Source organism: Hesperophylax consimilis, chromosome 15 (genome assembly GCF_061612785.1).
Source record: "Hesperophylax consimilis isolate HC1 chromosome 15, BYU_Hcon_1.0, whole genome shotgun sequence".
Classification (NCBI taxonomy): Eukaryota; Metazoa; Arthropoda; class Insecta; order Trichoptera; family Limnephilidae; genus Hesperophylax; species Hesperophylax consimilis.
The window spans coordinates 1242697-1258601 of NC_142850.1; the positions used below are offsets into that span (position 1 = coordinate 1242697).

The window sequence follows — 15905 nt, forward strand, 5'->3', positions numbered from 1 at the left end:
TGTAGGTATGAAACAATCGACATTGTAGGTATGAAACAATCGACATGGGTTGTTGCTAAACGCGTCCAGACTCCATATCACACTTATTCTGTTTTATCCGTTCTGAGAATACATAATAACTTTTATCAAATGAAAGATAAACACTATCCGTTGTCATTTGTAAGTATTGCTAATAGCGCAAGCTGTCGGGACGTGTAGGCACGGGAATATGTTCTAGTATTCGTGACAATGAAATTGAGATGTTTCATGTGTGTGTTTGAAAAGGGCGGACACTTTAGCCGTACCGAAGATGTGCAGTAGTATTGGTGAACAAAATCGGCGACATACAATTCCATAGTAAAAATACTTCACAACATATCTCCTTGTATTCTAACATCTTTGGCTACTGCCCATAGAGGAAAGGGGAACAATCCAAGTGCGCAGAGCGGGGAGATGGCGTGGCCTTCTCCCTGTCAATAAATGAATCTGAATATAGGCAACTCATATTCAGAGATGTGCTTTATTTCAAATAAATCCATTTCAAATGGAAATGCAAAATGCAAATGGGTATTTTCCATTTTGCATTTTAAATGCTTTTCTCAATGCATTTTCCATTTTAAATGCTTTTTTGGAACATTCTTAGCGTATTATAGCGCCGTATTTTATTTTTGTAATATTTATATTTTTTGTAATACCTGCATCAACTGTAAAGCGCCCCTGAGGTGATATCTCACAAAAGCGGCACTATACAAATTGTCCAATAAATAATAAACAATTCTTCCTACTATCTCCACTCATCTTTTTTTCATAAGCCCCAAATATCAGTCGGTCCCCAACCTCGCTATGAGAGATAATTTACATTTGTCAAGTTGCTGGCCCTGGTAGGAGCCCTGGCAATTGAGTGATACCATTACAAAAAATACTGAACATGGGGCCATGACGCTGTAATATTAAATGTTAGATAGTTTCTATGTTTTTACGTTGGCAACATTAGTCCCGCGCAAATTTTTTGTGTTTTCATAATCTGTAGTCGTGGTGTTTTTGGATTTACCATCATGTAATATGTTTGTTCTACATTGATGTCCATTATTAAATAACAAAATTGTTTAAAAATTCTATAATTATTTTGATTGTTTGACCTGAGAAACCATTTTGCATTTTCAATACATTTTGAAAATAGGTATTTTGCATTTTGCATTTGAAATGCTTTTCTAAAAACCATTTTGCATTTTAAAATGGAAAAGTTTTGACCCATTTCCATTTTGCATTTCAAATGGTTTTGGGTACCCATTTTGCTCATCTCTGCTCATATTGTCCTATATCAGTATCATATCAGATCTAGACTTCGAAAATAAAATCTGCTTATGAATAAGTAGTCTTTTTTACAATTATTTTTGCAAATTGCTGACTGCGTAAAAAACTCCCAAATCGGGTAAACAAAATTTCACAGTCAGATAGTTTTACAGTTACAATTTACTCACCTCACTCATTTTCACTTTACTTCGCAACCCGATTAGAAACGAACATTAAGACCCTGCACAGAAAAAACCGTTATCATACTTTATCTAACTTTTCGGTGCAGGATCTGGTCATCTCAATGTGCGATCTTCGGCGGTCAATATACAACTGATTTCGTAGTTTACTCGAAGCATTCTAAAATTAAATAACTAAATCAGACTTTTTAAAATACTGAATAACTGACAAAAATATATATACGGATTCGATAGTTGACTTATTAGGTAAAGTAAAATAATTTGCCTGTTAAAAATATATAACTTTCCTATACTGAGAGAACCAATCAAAATGGTGGGACATAAAAAAAACGCAATGTACAAACCTTTGTGAAAATGCCCAAATAATGAGAGTCAAAACAGTTCAGTTGCTTTGGACTTTATATTTTTAGAAGGTAATAATACAAAACATTAGTATGAATGTATTGGAGATGCCTAAGTACAAAGATATTTTATACATTACAGAAATTATTTCTATTTTTATCAGACCATTAAATTTATCAAGGTAATGACAGCAATTGAGATCAATGGAAGTCCTTGGAAGGGCCGGGGCAGCTTGCGGCCAGGTCCTCGGGGTCCTGGAAGAGTGTCCCGCACCAGATGCAGTAAAGGTGACACTCCCTCAGGTAGCTGGTCAGTAACTTCAGCTTCTCTGGAGGCTGCAAAATAACAGTATTACTAAATAATTATCATTTCTTTTAAGTGTACAAACTTTTCAACTCATAAAACTCATAGATATGTTGAGAAAAACAAAAATAATCTTTTCGGATAAGTGACAAAGTACTTGCCTGTAACATATACACGGTGTATCGGCACGTACCCGACAAACTTTAACCAGCTATTCCTTAGCATATTTGGAGTAAAAAATCTTATGTGCACTTTGCCGTCCGGTAACGTTTTTTTTTCATAAAAAAATTATTATTCATATTTTCACCACATGTCACCACTGTTTTATCGTTTGTCAAAGTTTGAAAACCCATCTGGCAAATATTTTATTCGAATTCCGTTGAATAATGCACGTGTGTACCTATATTGGCGCACTTTTACAATCACAACGAAATGGCACGGCACCATTCGTCTCATTTTTAACTATTATTATTTAGTGTGTGCGAAAGAGCGAAGACGCTTTTTGACATACTTGCTTATAACAGCTGTTGAACACGAAACGCAATGCCAATGACAGTGATGTAGTGTGGAAATTTTATTTTGTTTTGTTATTAATTGAAAAAAAAATGCTACCGGACAGCAAAGTGCCCATAACATTTTTTACTCCAAATGTGCTAAGGAATAGCTGGTTAAAGTTTGTCGGGTTAGTGCCGATACACCCTGTATTATTTACCAGACAATTATTTAAATTGAATTTTTTAAATACGTTAACAGGGCTTAAGCTTGGATCCCACCTAATCTATTTAATAGAATCTACGAAATAGATCATAGAATATTGGAATATTACTGATCAGATTAACCCCTCACGCCTCTGGCATATTGACCATTATATTTCTTGAACTCTCTGTCAGAAGGTCGGAGAATTGTATTTCCGCTTTGCAACAGAATCGAAATAAATGGAAGATTTCTTAACGTATCCGAAAACTATGTAAAAATTGTTTTGAAAGGTGATGAAATAAACTATTTAATAAATTTTATTGTCAGAAATAAACATATAATTTTCCAAATGAGCTGCTCGGGTGTAGACCATGTTAAATGACACAAAAAAGTTTTGAAATACAGCATTTTGAATGTGTGGATGCATAAAAATAACATAATTCGTAAAAAATTAAGAGTACTCTTTTATTTTTCATTAAATTATTACTATACGACAATAAAAAGTTATGTTCATTAGAGTAAAATGATTTGAAACAATAACAGTCAAACTTGGTTATAACGAGCACGAGGGGACCGACTAAATTTGCTTCTTATAGCCGTTAATCGTTATATCCAAACTAGGTTTTTTAAAAGTCGTATGTACCTACTTACCTGCCTCTACTATCAATATATTCGCAAAAGTGCAGTATATTTTCAAAATACGAGTAGGTATTTTTTTTATAGAACGGAGACGGTTTACAAATAGTTCCCGTGAGCACTTAGGCCATAGGCCCATTGTGCTATCTCCCTTTTTACCTCATTCCTTTAACAGTCACCCGGTCCCTTTTACAAAGTTCACCAGGGTTGTTATTGGATATGTGGCTAAGTCTTCTGGTTCCACAATGTGTATTCCCAGGTCTCATTTCTCCTTTTGTCTCATGATTAAAATTTTTATAACTGTCCTGATGATGGTACGGAGGTACCGAAACTGGTAGACAATACAATTTATCAAAAAAGTGACTTAAAACCAAGTATTTTCATTTCATTTATTTAAAATGTCAAAAAAATGTTTAAAAAAACTGCATGGAAGAAATTTAGTTACCTAATTGTAGGTATGAAACAAGCTACATAGGTTGTTAAGCTAAACGCGTGTGTTTCTACTATCTTGGTACAAGATCACCCTATGGTAGGCAGGAAAACACTTTCTTCTTTTCAGGACATCAGTTTTATTTTTCTACAATATAATTACAAATATTACTGACTATCAGCCGCGGCTGAAGTTTACTGGTAGGTGCCAGATTGAGTCTAATCTCCCTTAATCAGTAGTGGAATTCCACTACCTACCACCTCTGATAGACAGGGGTATAAGTTCCCTTACTACTCTCTACCACTTGTGACAGACGACTGTCCTAGACTATTTTTCGAGACTGGCCGTTAAGACTGCCTCTCGATGACTGACTCTACACGACTGACTGACTGACTCCCCATACTCGGGGTATATACCTTTTAAATAAAAATACATAATAATAGAATGGCATAATACCCCAAAAATAAATTCCTATAAGGCTGTTATATCTTTATTTGGGATTTTACATTTCAGATGTGAGAAACAACATTAGAGTTAACATTAAAAATGGTGGGAAAATTAATCTTAAGTCACAGTTATTTAAAATGGGTATTGTTGCATTCATTCTGGAATGAACAGCGTCCAGAGTCCAGATCACACTAAACTTGAATGAAATATCAATTTTATAACGGTTTGTGTCTTGCACAATGCATCACTAGGCATTGTCATTTGGAAGTATTGCTAATCGCACAAGTTTTCAGGGCGTGTAAGCACGAGATTATGTTCTAGTGTTAGTGCCAATGAAATTAAGACAATTATCGAAGAAAGCAAACACTTTGTGGCTTGACATTATACAAAATGAAACAAACACTTAGTTTTAAACCACTTTATTTTGAGGTATATTCGTCGACCGGTTTCGATTGGACTCAATCTTCTTCAGGACAATAAAATATAATACTAAATTATAATACAGAGCAAGGTATAAGGTAAACATAAAAGAAAGAGAAAGTATGTAGTAGAGGGAGAGAACATCAGTGACTGGTTAATTGAGGGGGAGGGGTAGGGGGAGGACCAAAGGAAGGGTGGGGGTTATGGGTTAGGTTGGAGCAAGTTGTTTCCTTACAATAAAGTAAATATACCTCAAAATAAAGTGGTTTAAAACTAAGTGTTTGTTTCATTTTGAAATTAAGACATTTTATGTGTGTTTGGAAGGGGCGGACACTTTAGCGTAAGCGAAGGCGTGCAGTAATATTGGTTAACAAAGTCGGCGACATACGTTTCCATTGTAAAAAAACTTGACAGCTATCTCCTCATATCTTTGGTGATAACAAATACCGTTAGAATAGTTATAATACCTTCAACTTCTGAAATTTCCAATACACTCTGACAGCAGTATGCTACACTAGCGCCTCCTAGCAGCACGAGTTGTGATGGTTTGGTTTACTTTCTAACATTTTATGCATGATTACGCCATGCTCACACACGCGCCTCTAGCGGCCAGAGTTGCCAGTCAATGTAAGTAAATAGTGCCAATATTTTACTGGATGTATTATTAATGTTCTAGGGTATTTGGTGCTACTAAAAACAAAGATAGTGTACCTTACTACAAATAAAATACTGCGTTTAATTCTTACCTCAAATTCAATCTCTTCTAATTTGACTTCCAGTTCTTCCTCCCCATCTTCGGGAACCACTTCAGCTTCCGGCCAGAACCAAAGTTCATCAGGCTCTTTTATATCCTACAGAAATACAGTACTCTGGGTTATATGAAGGCACAAAGGAAAAAATAGTATAATATTAAGAAAAGTTTAGAACATCAACCCATAAAAATCAAGCACTTTTTTTATCAAAGAATTTAATTTATGTGAAACAAATTTTTCCATTAATAATGCAAATTTTTAATAGCCTGATTTTGCCCTGCTAGACTCGTACAATGTTGACTTTAAATAGTTGTCAAAATACGGAAAAAATTTGATCTGCAAGGCATTTATTTATTTGAACGCCTAAAAGACTTTGACATAAAAATCATCAGTACACGTCTACATACATTTTTTTATTCCAAATATGCTCTTCGGGCATGTGATGTTACCAGATATGTGCTTTATTTCAAATAAATCCATTTCAAATGGAAATGCAAAATGGGTATTTTCCATTTTGCATTTTAAATGCTTTTCTAAAAACCATTTTGCATTTTGCATTTTAAATGCTTTTCTCAATGCATTTTCCATTTTAAATGCTTTTTTGCAACATTCTTCCTACTATCTCCACTCATCTTTTTTTGATAAGCCACAAATATCAGTCGGTCCTCAACCTCGCTATGACAGATAATTTACATGTTTCAAGTTGCTCCCTGGTAGGAGCCCTGGCAATCGAGTGATACCATTACAAAAAATACTGATTCAAATATTGAACATGGGGCCATGACGCTGTAATATTAAATGTTAGATAGCAGTTTCTATGTTTTTATGTTGGCAACATTTGTCCCGCGCATATTTTTGTGGTTCATAATCCGTAGTCGTTGCATTTTTTGATTTAATATCATGTAATATGTTTGTTCTACATTGATGTCCATTATTAAATGACAAAACTGTTTAAAAATTCTATAATTATTTTAATTGTTTGACCTGAGAAACCATTTTGCATTTTCAATGCATTTTGAAAATAGGTATTTTGCATTTTGCATTTTAAATGCTTTTCTAAAAACCATTTTGCATTTTGCATTTTCAAATGGAAAAATTTTGACCCATTTCCATTTTGCATTTCAAATGGTTTTGGGTACCCATTTTGCACATCTCTGGATGTTACACGTTGTGTGAGGGGATGAAATCAATCAATTTTAGGACAGAGGTTTTATGACCCAACTAGTAAAATAAAACTTACTTTGTCTATGTCTAAAGTTTTGCATATTTTTTGGCTCTTTTTGAGATCATACTGTATTTCCTTATCATGGGCTTTATCAGCCAGACGTTTCCTGAAATCCTCCACATTACACTCCTTATCCCGCTGCTCCTGGCTTGCCAATCTCTTCCGGACTTTCCACTCCGATATTTCCTTCAATACTGTCGCCCTCCCTAAACCAAATCTGTCAGTCTTCACTGTAATGCTGATAGGTTCTGCAATTCCACTTTCTACAAAATAAATAGGATTATTACTGGATTAAACAGATTGAAAATGGGGAACAACTTTTTATTTTTTAAACTTATTTTGAAGGTTATAACCATCAATGCAATATATCATTGAAGAAGATAATATTAATAAATGTAAATGAAATGTGAAATAGAACAAGACACAGAAGAATAAAAATATATCGGTCTCAATTTTGTGACCAAACCAATTTTAAACATACTTTCTTTTCCGATTCCCTGTCCAGGCTTGTAGCCCATCTTCTGCATTAAAGCATAACCTTTATTGTCACTTCCTATTGACTCTTGCAAGCCTTCTTCTCTTCTGTTGGCCTCCAATATCCTCGTGGGCACCGTTTGTTTCCGTTTTGATCTCTTTTCCTCCGTCTTCTTGTGCATTAAGTGCTGGCGTTTGAGGGAGTGGTTCTGAATCAACCCTGGAGCTGCATCATTCACCGGTAAGCTGAAGAGATTCATTACTCGATCGATTAATCAAGTAAATGCAACAACAAAATATTTCAATATGTCCATACTAATATCTAACTGACTAATCATAATGCCATTGCCAAAGGGGTAGGCAAAGAGAATGTATCGCCAAACAACTCGGTCTTGGCGCACACTCCTTTCCTCATTCACATTCATAAGTAATTGAGTACTAATACTGACTTCGTATTTTGCCAAATTAGCCATTTTTTTGCAATTAGGTAGGCAACTCAAATGCGAAAATGTGCATTTAATTTGAATTTGAGGACGAAGAGATGTTTCATAATTGTGCATTCTTTAAATCGATCATTTTTTTGCATTTCTGGATGAATATGATGGCAAGAATAAATATTATAATTGACAAGACGTACCACTCGGCGAGAAATTTCTCAGACATGTAATCCTCTTCTTCGGAAGACATTTTGAGACAAAAGCTGATATAACTTATAAGTAGAATTAATAATTATTAGCCAATCGAAACTATCTGTTTACAAGCATTTTGAGCTATTGTCATGAATATTTTGACATTTAAAAATGATACCACCAGTAAAATTAAAATGTTAGAGTATTTTTTATCGTCTTTATGGCTACCGCCAAAAATAAAAGTAGGGGCTTTTTGTGTCGACTAAAAAAAACTGAATTCGAATTGTTATGTATTTGATTTGATACAGATTTTTACTATGACATTTTATATAGGTGCCTACAGCAAATAGATAAAGCTGTGGTTTAGACAAACATATTATATTTAAAACCAAACACAAAATTAATTCAGTTTGCCGCACTGTCCTTTCGAATCGCATATATTTATGACTTAAAAATTTCGTTTACCATGCCAAGAATTTTTTGGACAGAAAATTTATTGGATGCTAAATTTTACTCATAAAAGTTCTCTCTGCATTGTTAAATTTTCAGGTTTTGCTTTTTGTCACCTTGATCGTTATAGTCTGTACCATCGGTTTTGGCTATCCCGTTTTTTTTAAAAATAAACTATTGATTTACATAAATCAGATTTCAATTATTGTTGAACTGTTAAAAATGAATTTTTCAATCCAAAATAAACGACTTTTTGTATGGTTTTTTGGTGTCCTAGTGCAAAATACGTTCTTGCTAATTGATGCTTTTAAAAATATCGTCATTTAAACTAATCCTTTTCTGAAATTCTTTTCATAAACAAGTGGGTCTTAAGACGGGTTGTTTCACAGAATTTGAAAAATTCATCAAATTTAGAAGTTGATTTTTAAGTTCGGTGAAGGTTCTATTAAGGTTCTGTACAGAACTTGAATAGAACCTTCACAGAACTTGAAAATCAACATCGAAATTTTATGAATTGTTCAAATTCTCTGAAACAACCCAACTTAGACTTATTAAATAAAATTATTATAGTTTAACACTCGAAAAATCGAAAGTATTTATTTTTTAAATTGAATTATTATTGTTCAATAATATTTTTTTCATCTTCGCTTCCGAATTCAGGACCCAGTATTTCGGGGTATTCATATTTCGGCACTTGCTGAGTTCGCAACGCATCCCTAAAATAAAGTAATTTAGTCATTTATTTTGCATCCGTTTAATTATACAAACTGAAAAAAGTATGTATAAGAAAAACAACGTATCTAAATATGAAAGAACCAAACCTGTAAAACTGTTCCTTCAATATTTCCTTTGCCCTTTGTTGAAGGTATTTCTCTATGTTCTGTTTTACCATCCAACTTCTCCTTGAAGTAGAGAGTACACATTGTTTATCAAATGATTGCAGGATGTTGTTGTACATTCTGAAAATAAAACAACAAATTTCAAGGGAATGTAATAAAAATAAATATTTACAATGTAGGCATTGGCGTAGCTACAGCATTCACATGAAGGGGGGGGGGGGGGGGGGGGGCAGGGGTTCAAACGCCCTCCCCTTATGTACACCCCTGAATGTTCTTACTACGTTTATTTGAAGCCAGGTGATTTCGACGAAAACAATCCATCGAGTTTAAATTTTTATAATATTTAAAAGAAGGTTAGAACGAAAATAATAAAAAAAAAAAATTTCGGTTTTGTTCGAGTGTAACTCTGGTTCTATGAACTAGGATTTGTTTGTAGTTTAAGTGTAATTTTCAAAATTGGAACGGATTATGTTGAAAATTCAGAGAAGCGTTAAAGTATCTACGTATAATATTTATAAATCCGGAAATAATATTACAGAAAATTATTAAGAAAATTTGAAAATTTGTAAACGTGTCAGGAATTAAAAGTATAATATTATAATCTCCTTACTCTAGACCGATTTTCGTAATCTCATCTTCAGTTTTGTTAGCACTCATATTAGTAACTACTAAAGGAATAGAGTGCCTATTTGCTCTTTTTTCTGTTTTCATGAGGCAAATATATTTTTCAGTCACACTTTCCATGTTTTTGGAGATGTCCCAGTCTTCTGGAATGAATTTTCTCAAAATTCTGTTGAAAAAACATCAATAAGTTACTACATACAATAATAATAACTTTGTAAAATAATAAAATATTATACAATAATAAAAATATGATGTATAAATATTTTTTAAATATATATGTTGAGGGATCATTAGGATTTATAGGCCCTGTTAGGAGTTCTACTGAGCCTAACCCTCTGATATGAAAATATCTGGAGTCGGTGAATTATTTTCCCATTTGATCTATGGTGAGTGGACGTGTTGTTCTTGTATTGTTTTGTATTTATTTTGCTTATATAATGCACTTGCATAATGTTGATTGACTAGATGATCATTTGTGGTAAAGTGAGTGGAAGGGTTAAGTTTTTCTTACGGGGAAGATTTAACCCGGACATAAAATAGAAGATAATTCAATTTTAATTTTTCTGTGTCTTGTTCTGCTTCATGTTTTATTTAGATAATATCTTCTTCAGTGATATATTACATTGATGGATATAGCCTTCAAAAGAAGAGTTGTTGCAAAAAAAAGATTATTACAAATTTACTTTGAATGGTTTTTTAATATATTATATTATCCACGTGGATAAGATAATATCAGTACCTACATAACTCTCATCGATATTATTTATTAAAGATTCATTAGACGGCCCCCGTAGTCTAAGAGTAAGGCTCTTGACTAGCAAGCCGAATGTCGTGGGTTCAGAAACGGCGTGCGCAAGTAAATTTTATAAGATTAAATTAAAAAAATATTCTTTGAAAATAATATATAGTACTTGCGGCACGTTCCAGAGTGGAAGATAATTTCAGTATCGCCCTGGTGTAAGACCACTATTCAGTATTGAAAAGTTGCTTGAAATGGCTTTAGCCTTGTTTGGTGGCCAGATATGAATAGCCAGGTACTCCCTCACCTTCTTCTTCCCTATCTCCTTCCTCTCCCCACTACCTTAAGCCTGACAACATACCCCAATTGAGATGCCATAGTTTCACTCGCTCCAGACGGTTGGGAGCAGTTTTTTGTGTGGTATTCACATAAAAAGGCGATCTTTGATTTCAATACAATTTCATGAGCAGCATAAAATGTAGTGTTTCATGGCTGCAGGCTGCAGGTTGTAGGTTGTAGTTGGTGATTTACCTTAGTATCATAGCTTTTGGTGGGGGCGGTTGAGCCACTTGTTTGTCTCCATCACCATAAAACGTTGGTCTTGGGAAAGGTCGCATCCACGGATATATTCCCTTGTCTGAATTTTCTTTGAGATCATCGAATGTGAGACGTTTTGGCTTTACGTCGATGATTAGCGGCTTCATATTCCAGGACTAAGGGTAAAAACCAAAAAATCAAATAATGTCGCCAAGTAGCCTTATAGGTAACATTGATAAAATAATAATTAAATACTTGAGACATCGATGGGGAAGCTGGAAATATCGATGTTTCGTATGTGATATCGGGATTGAAAATATCGTGGCCTGTTTTCACAGATGACCATTTAACATCTTTCAAGCTTGTATTGAAAATGTTCCTTGTTTCTTTGTGAATATATTCTTCACCAGTCAGATCTCTGAAAATATATGCACTTAAAATTTCAACAAATATCATCTCTCATACAAAAAAAACATTACAGGTGCATGTACTATTTCTACACAATACCTGTTTAACACGAAAAATCTCCTGTCCTTTCGGTTCAAAGATCTACCACAGCAATTAATATCACACGTGGAGTCCTTCCAACAGGTACAACTTGGTTCTGATTTATTGAGCAGAAAACAGTCTCCAGAGTAATTCAAAGTAAATATTTTGTTGAAACCGTCTTCGCAGGTCAGTAGATTTTCTCTGACTTCTTGAGAGTACACGAGATTTATATTTGTGGTGGTCTGTGTGTTGCAATCGAAACATTTTGTATCTTTTATAATCAGCTCATCATTAATAAGCATCGCTGTGGATAAATTTTCAAAATCTAATTTATAAATTCCATTTTCTTCTATTTGAACGACAATGTTCCGTGGTAAATTGATCTGAATTGAACGAGTTGAATTGTTAACTATCACAGTCGCGTAATTAGGGTGTTCCATGACATAGACTAAGCTGACGACTAGAGCTTCATCCATGAAGTTTATAGAATCATCAGATTCTGATGAAGAATTTTCTTCAAATTTTTCTAATTCACGCTCATCGATTTTAGTTACACTGTCGCCCGTTTTTATTTGACTGACCGAATTAATGTTGGTATAGGGAAATTCTGTCTCAAGAATATAGTAGCTACTTATTTTTGATCCATCGCTGAATGATGTTGTTTGAACACCTTCTTTATTGAGTAATGTGTTGGTACCATCCAATCGCCGACTATACACTTCACCCATGAGAAAATCCGTCGCTGTTCTGACCAATAGTTTATCTTCGTAAACTGCTTCTCCATTCCTTATTTTAAAATACGTTCCATCAGACAGCGTTACGTCGTAATTCATAAAATTTCCAGGGAGTTTTTCTGATGCCTTGCTTTGGTTTGACGTTGAGGTTTGGGCGTTCAACGATTCACTGGATAAATCATCGGCATTCAGGAATTCGTCGACCGATGTTTTAAATTGTTTTCTTGTATCCGAAGTGAATTCATCACCGGATTCTAAGAAAACATAAATTGAACTATCTGGGTAAAGAACCTGTACGTCTCCATTGATTTTATAAATAAGAATTTCGCCATTAAGTGAGTAACATCTGTAGAGCTCTTCGAATACTATTGACGTTTTGTTCTTTTCATTAATTAAGGTTTGTTTTATGTATATGGGCAATGTGTTGTTTTGACTCCAAATAGGCTCAATAAACAGTCCATTTGGCCAAGAAAATTTTAAATAGTGATAGGGCTGATACAAAGTTTCATCAGAACTACCCAAGTCAAGAGAAGATTCTAGACCTTTTTTGAAAATTAAGTTCATCCCACATTTTAAAGCAAATCTTAAACTTTTAACGTCCGAAATCTTTTTAGTCATCGAGTTAAAAGAACTGTGAATATACAAGTCATAATTTGAAGTTGTAAGGCGGGTGCTTGTGTAAGAGCTGTTACCAAAATTGTTATAGGTATCAAAATAAATCGCGGTGCCGTCTTTAGAAAGAAATGACCTGGACTTCCCGGTAGTCAGCACACAATCCTCCCCAAGATCATACCCTACGAATTTGAAAGGTTCTTTCTCTTTGATGTCAGATAATCTTTTCATCTCTGGAATGTCATTTGATGCTGTTAAAGATAGAATATCTTTTTCTTTATCATTATTACCTGGTGATATATCACAAACTTCTTGAAGCACTCCCGGATAAAACAAACCTGAATCTTTCAAGGAATCCTTTAAAAGCATCTCTTTATCATAATCAATAGAATCATTTTTCCCAGACATGGAATTTTCTAGATCAACTTTGCTGGTAGCATCTAGTTTAATTCCTAATGAACGGGAATCATGAATATTTTCCTCAGTGACGATCCAATTATACTCTTCTTGAAAAACGTAGTCAAAAAAGTCTCTCAAACACACAGGACTGGGAATGTACCTTTGCCAAATAAACTCATTCATGCCGTTCCGAACTTTGTTAAAGAACGTAATAACGATTTTGTCTGTAACTGGGCAGTATTTGATATTGCTCGTATTAAAATCAAAGTAGGCTTTATTTAGTGCTTGTAGAGTACTTCCATATGTAAGTTCCTCAAAAGAGTCGTAGTCATTTATTTCAAAATTATCTTCATTTAATTCCTGTTCAAATAATGGACAGGTACTTTCTAAAATGTCAATCACGTCATCATAATCATCGCTAGTTCTCAATTTTGGATACTTTATGGTCGATGCAAATCTAATTACGCTGCGAAGTGAACAATCGACAAAGTTAACGTTAGGATTTTCTCCGTAAGTGAACGACTTTGATTTCAATAAAGTATCGGAGGGTATCGGACTGATCACAGACCGTAGTTTGTTTATTCTTTTACGTAAAGATTTGTAATATAGTTGGTAGTCGTAGAAAAATTTTTCTTCGCATAGTTTCTTACAACACATCAAATTGAGAATACGGGCAGCACTTTCTAACGAAATGTTATGTTCTTTCATACACTCGTGGAATAATATCAATTTAAAATGTGTCTCATGGTCCTCTTCTGATGGCAAATGTTCCCATAGTTTTGGAATTGGTAAAGAAGAAAGTGTTGGTAGAATTATATTTTGTAAATCTATCATTCCATGATCACTAAAGTGACATTCTAGCGTGATGAAATCACCCCAAGGAATAATTTTTACATCGTATTTCTGACTATGTGGTTCGCAAATTTTATCAGTTATTTTTTTGTGTTGGAAAATGTTATTTATCTTACGTTTAGCCTTTCCTGTAATGTTTTCATTACCAATTACCGGACTTGGTGGGGAGTCGCCATCACACTGTTGCAATTTTTCATTATTATCATTTGGATCAATTATACTTGCAACTTGCGCAACCAGACCATGTAATATAAATGCAACTGATGTGCATTCCAAGGGTACGGATTTCATCATATTTGTATAAACAGTCATATCTTCTATACATATTTTTGTAGCACTTTCGTGTACACCAATGATTGTCATAGTTTCTATATAATGGGAGTGTTGTCGAGTCAAGTCTTGGATGTCGTACAATAAAAATGACATTTCATCATATACGATTTCGTTTTCACTTTTTCCTTCTGGGTGGATTTCTTTATATGGAGGTTCAAAAGATATGAACGCCACACCTTTGTACAAAAGTGCAGTCTCTGCCCCCTTTGCCAAATCGAGATCTTCCCAGAAAATTGCGATTTCTGGACTGAATTTAGAAACTTTACTGTGAGATGAACTACTATTAGATAGGCTCAGTTTTTCCCGATCCATATCATTAACCAGCGGGTCTGAGTCGGTCTCGATCTTAACTACCGCTACTAAAGGAACATTGAGTTTTAGAAGTTGGTATATTAGACCACATTTTCTAAAACCAATTAAGGCGATATACAACTCTGGTCCATCTTTAGGAAAGTCTTCAATGTAGACTTTATCCTTCCATTCCTCACCGAGCTCTCTGAGGTCAGTATGAAACTTTTTATCAAGTTCGCTGGGTTTGGTACCTTTATCTGGTTGTTTTCCCATCATCATCATTGACTCATTTTTCAAACCATCACTCAATTCCTTTTGATCGTTCTTGATGTTGAGGTCATCAGTTTTAAGCTTGAGTATTTGGTGCTTGATCAACATAGCTAGGATATCTTCAGGTATTGGATTACCTTGCTTCATAAAATTGTTTGCTATTTCGAATACTTTTTCCTCAGGTGTAATTTCTTTTCCTGAGCCTATTTGCTTTACCATGATGATAGTTTCTTCCAGTGTAATGGTTTTTATAGCCATTCGGTCTTCGTTTTTGGCAGCTTCGGTAAACATTTCCAAATAGGCTGTGTCTCTGGGCTCGGACTCCACCAGTATACTGACCTGGCATCTCCAGTCTTCTGTAACAATGGGAGTTTCTGTTAACACTCTTCTCCACGTTTGGTCGTCTACTGCTGGGGATTTGGAAGAGGTTTCCTTCGCTGAACCCTTTTTTGACATTATGTGATAATATTAAAAAAATATTTATTATCATTGGCATTCAAACTAAAAGAAACAAAGCAATTCAGCTTAGAAGTGTCAAAGAGAATTATTTCAAATACAATTAGGCTTTTTATCCACCTCTTTCAAACTAGTAAAGGTTCCTATGCAAGAAAGTTTATAAAAACCTCAAGTAAATTATTTATTATTTCATTTGGTTTTAGTTGATTGGGGAAACAAACAGTTATAAATATTTTATATAAAAAATTACATGTAGCATGAGCCAGTGAAGATTCTGCATAAAATAAAATAAGATAAAATTTCCACTTTTATCCTTACGTTAGCCTAGAAAGCACCCAAGTCATCTCAGAATGTGATCGAAAAACATTATTCAGAACAGTGTAATAGAAGCTAAATATCACAAATATCTTGCATGTTCAGTAACTAGAATATTATTAATGGATACTGATCAAGC

At 34.2% G+C, this 15905-nt stretch overlaps 2 protein-coding genes across 2 annotated transcripts; both read right to left on the reverse strand.

The window, feature by feature from the left end:
* Positions 1-1866: 1866 nt before the first annotated feature.
* On the reverse strand, positions 1867-7979 carry LOC149417154 (G patch domain-containing protein 11). Its single transcript, XM_089639918.1, has 5 exons — positions 7835-7979; positions 7205-7443; positions 6739-6986; positions 5493-5597; positions 1867-2149 (listed from the first exon to the last, which is right to left on the reverse strand). Exons 1-5 carry the CDS (start codon positions 7882-7884, stop codon positions 2015-2017), a joined length of 777 nt encoding a protein of 258 aa, XP_089496044.1. The 5' UTR covers positions 7885-7979; the 3' UTR covers positions 1867-2014.
* Positions 7980-8892: 913 nt separating this feature from the next.
* LOC149417155 (uncharacterized) lies at positions 8893-15451 on the reverse strand. Its single transcript, XM_089640549.1, has 6 exons — positions 14450-15451; positions 13189-13609; positions 11921-12603; positions 11010-11191; positions 9098-9235; positions 8893-8992 (listed from the first exon to the last, which is right to left on the reverse strand). Exons 1-6 carry the CDS (start codon positions 15449-15451, stop codon positions 8893-8895), a joined length of 2526 nt encoding a protein of 841 aa, XP_089496675.1.
* Positions 15452-15905: the final 454 nt, after the last annotated feature.

Excerpts from the sequence above, each read along its gene's own strand:
- LOC149417154 (XM_089639918.1), bottom strand. The coding sequence starts at position 7,884 with ATGTCTTCCGAAGAAGAGGATTACATGTCTGAGAAATTTCTCGCCGAG. Across the intron at positions 7,444-7,834 it reads GAGAAATTTCTCGCCGAGTG|CTTACCGGTGAATGATGCAG; the intron begins GTACGTCTTGTC and ends GAATCTCTTCAG. Across the intron at positions 5,598-6,738 it reads AAACTTTAGACATAGACAAA|GATATAAAAGAGCCTGATGA; the intron begins GTAAGTTTTATT and ends GTATTTCTGTAG.
- LOC149417155 (XM_089640549.1), bottom strand. The coding sequence starts at position 15,451 with ATGTCAAAAAAGGGTTCAGCGAAGGAAACCTCTTCCAAATCCCCAGCA. Across the intron at positions 13,610-14,449 it reads AAACTATGACAATCATTGGT|GAATTAAATGAAGATAATTT; the intron begins GTACACGAAAGT and ends TTATTTGAACAG. Across the intron at positions 8,993-9,097 it reads TTGAAGGAACAGTTTTACAG|GGATGCGTTGCGAACTCAGC; the intron begins GTTTGGTTCTTT and ends ACTTTATTTTAG.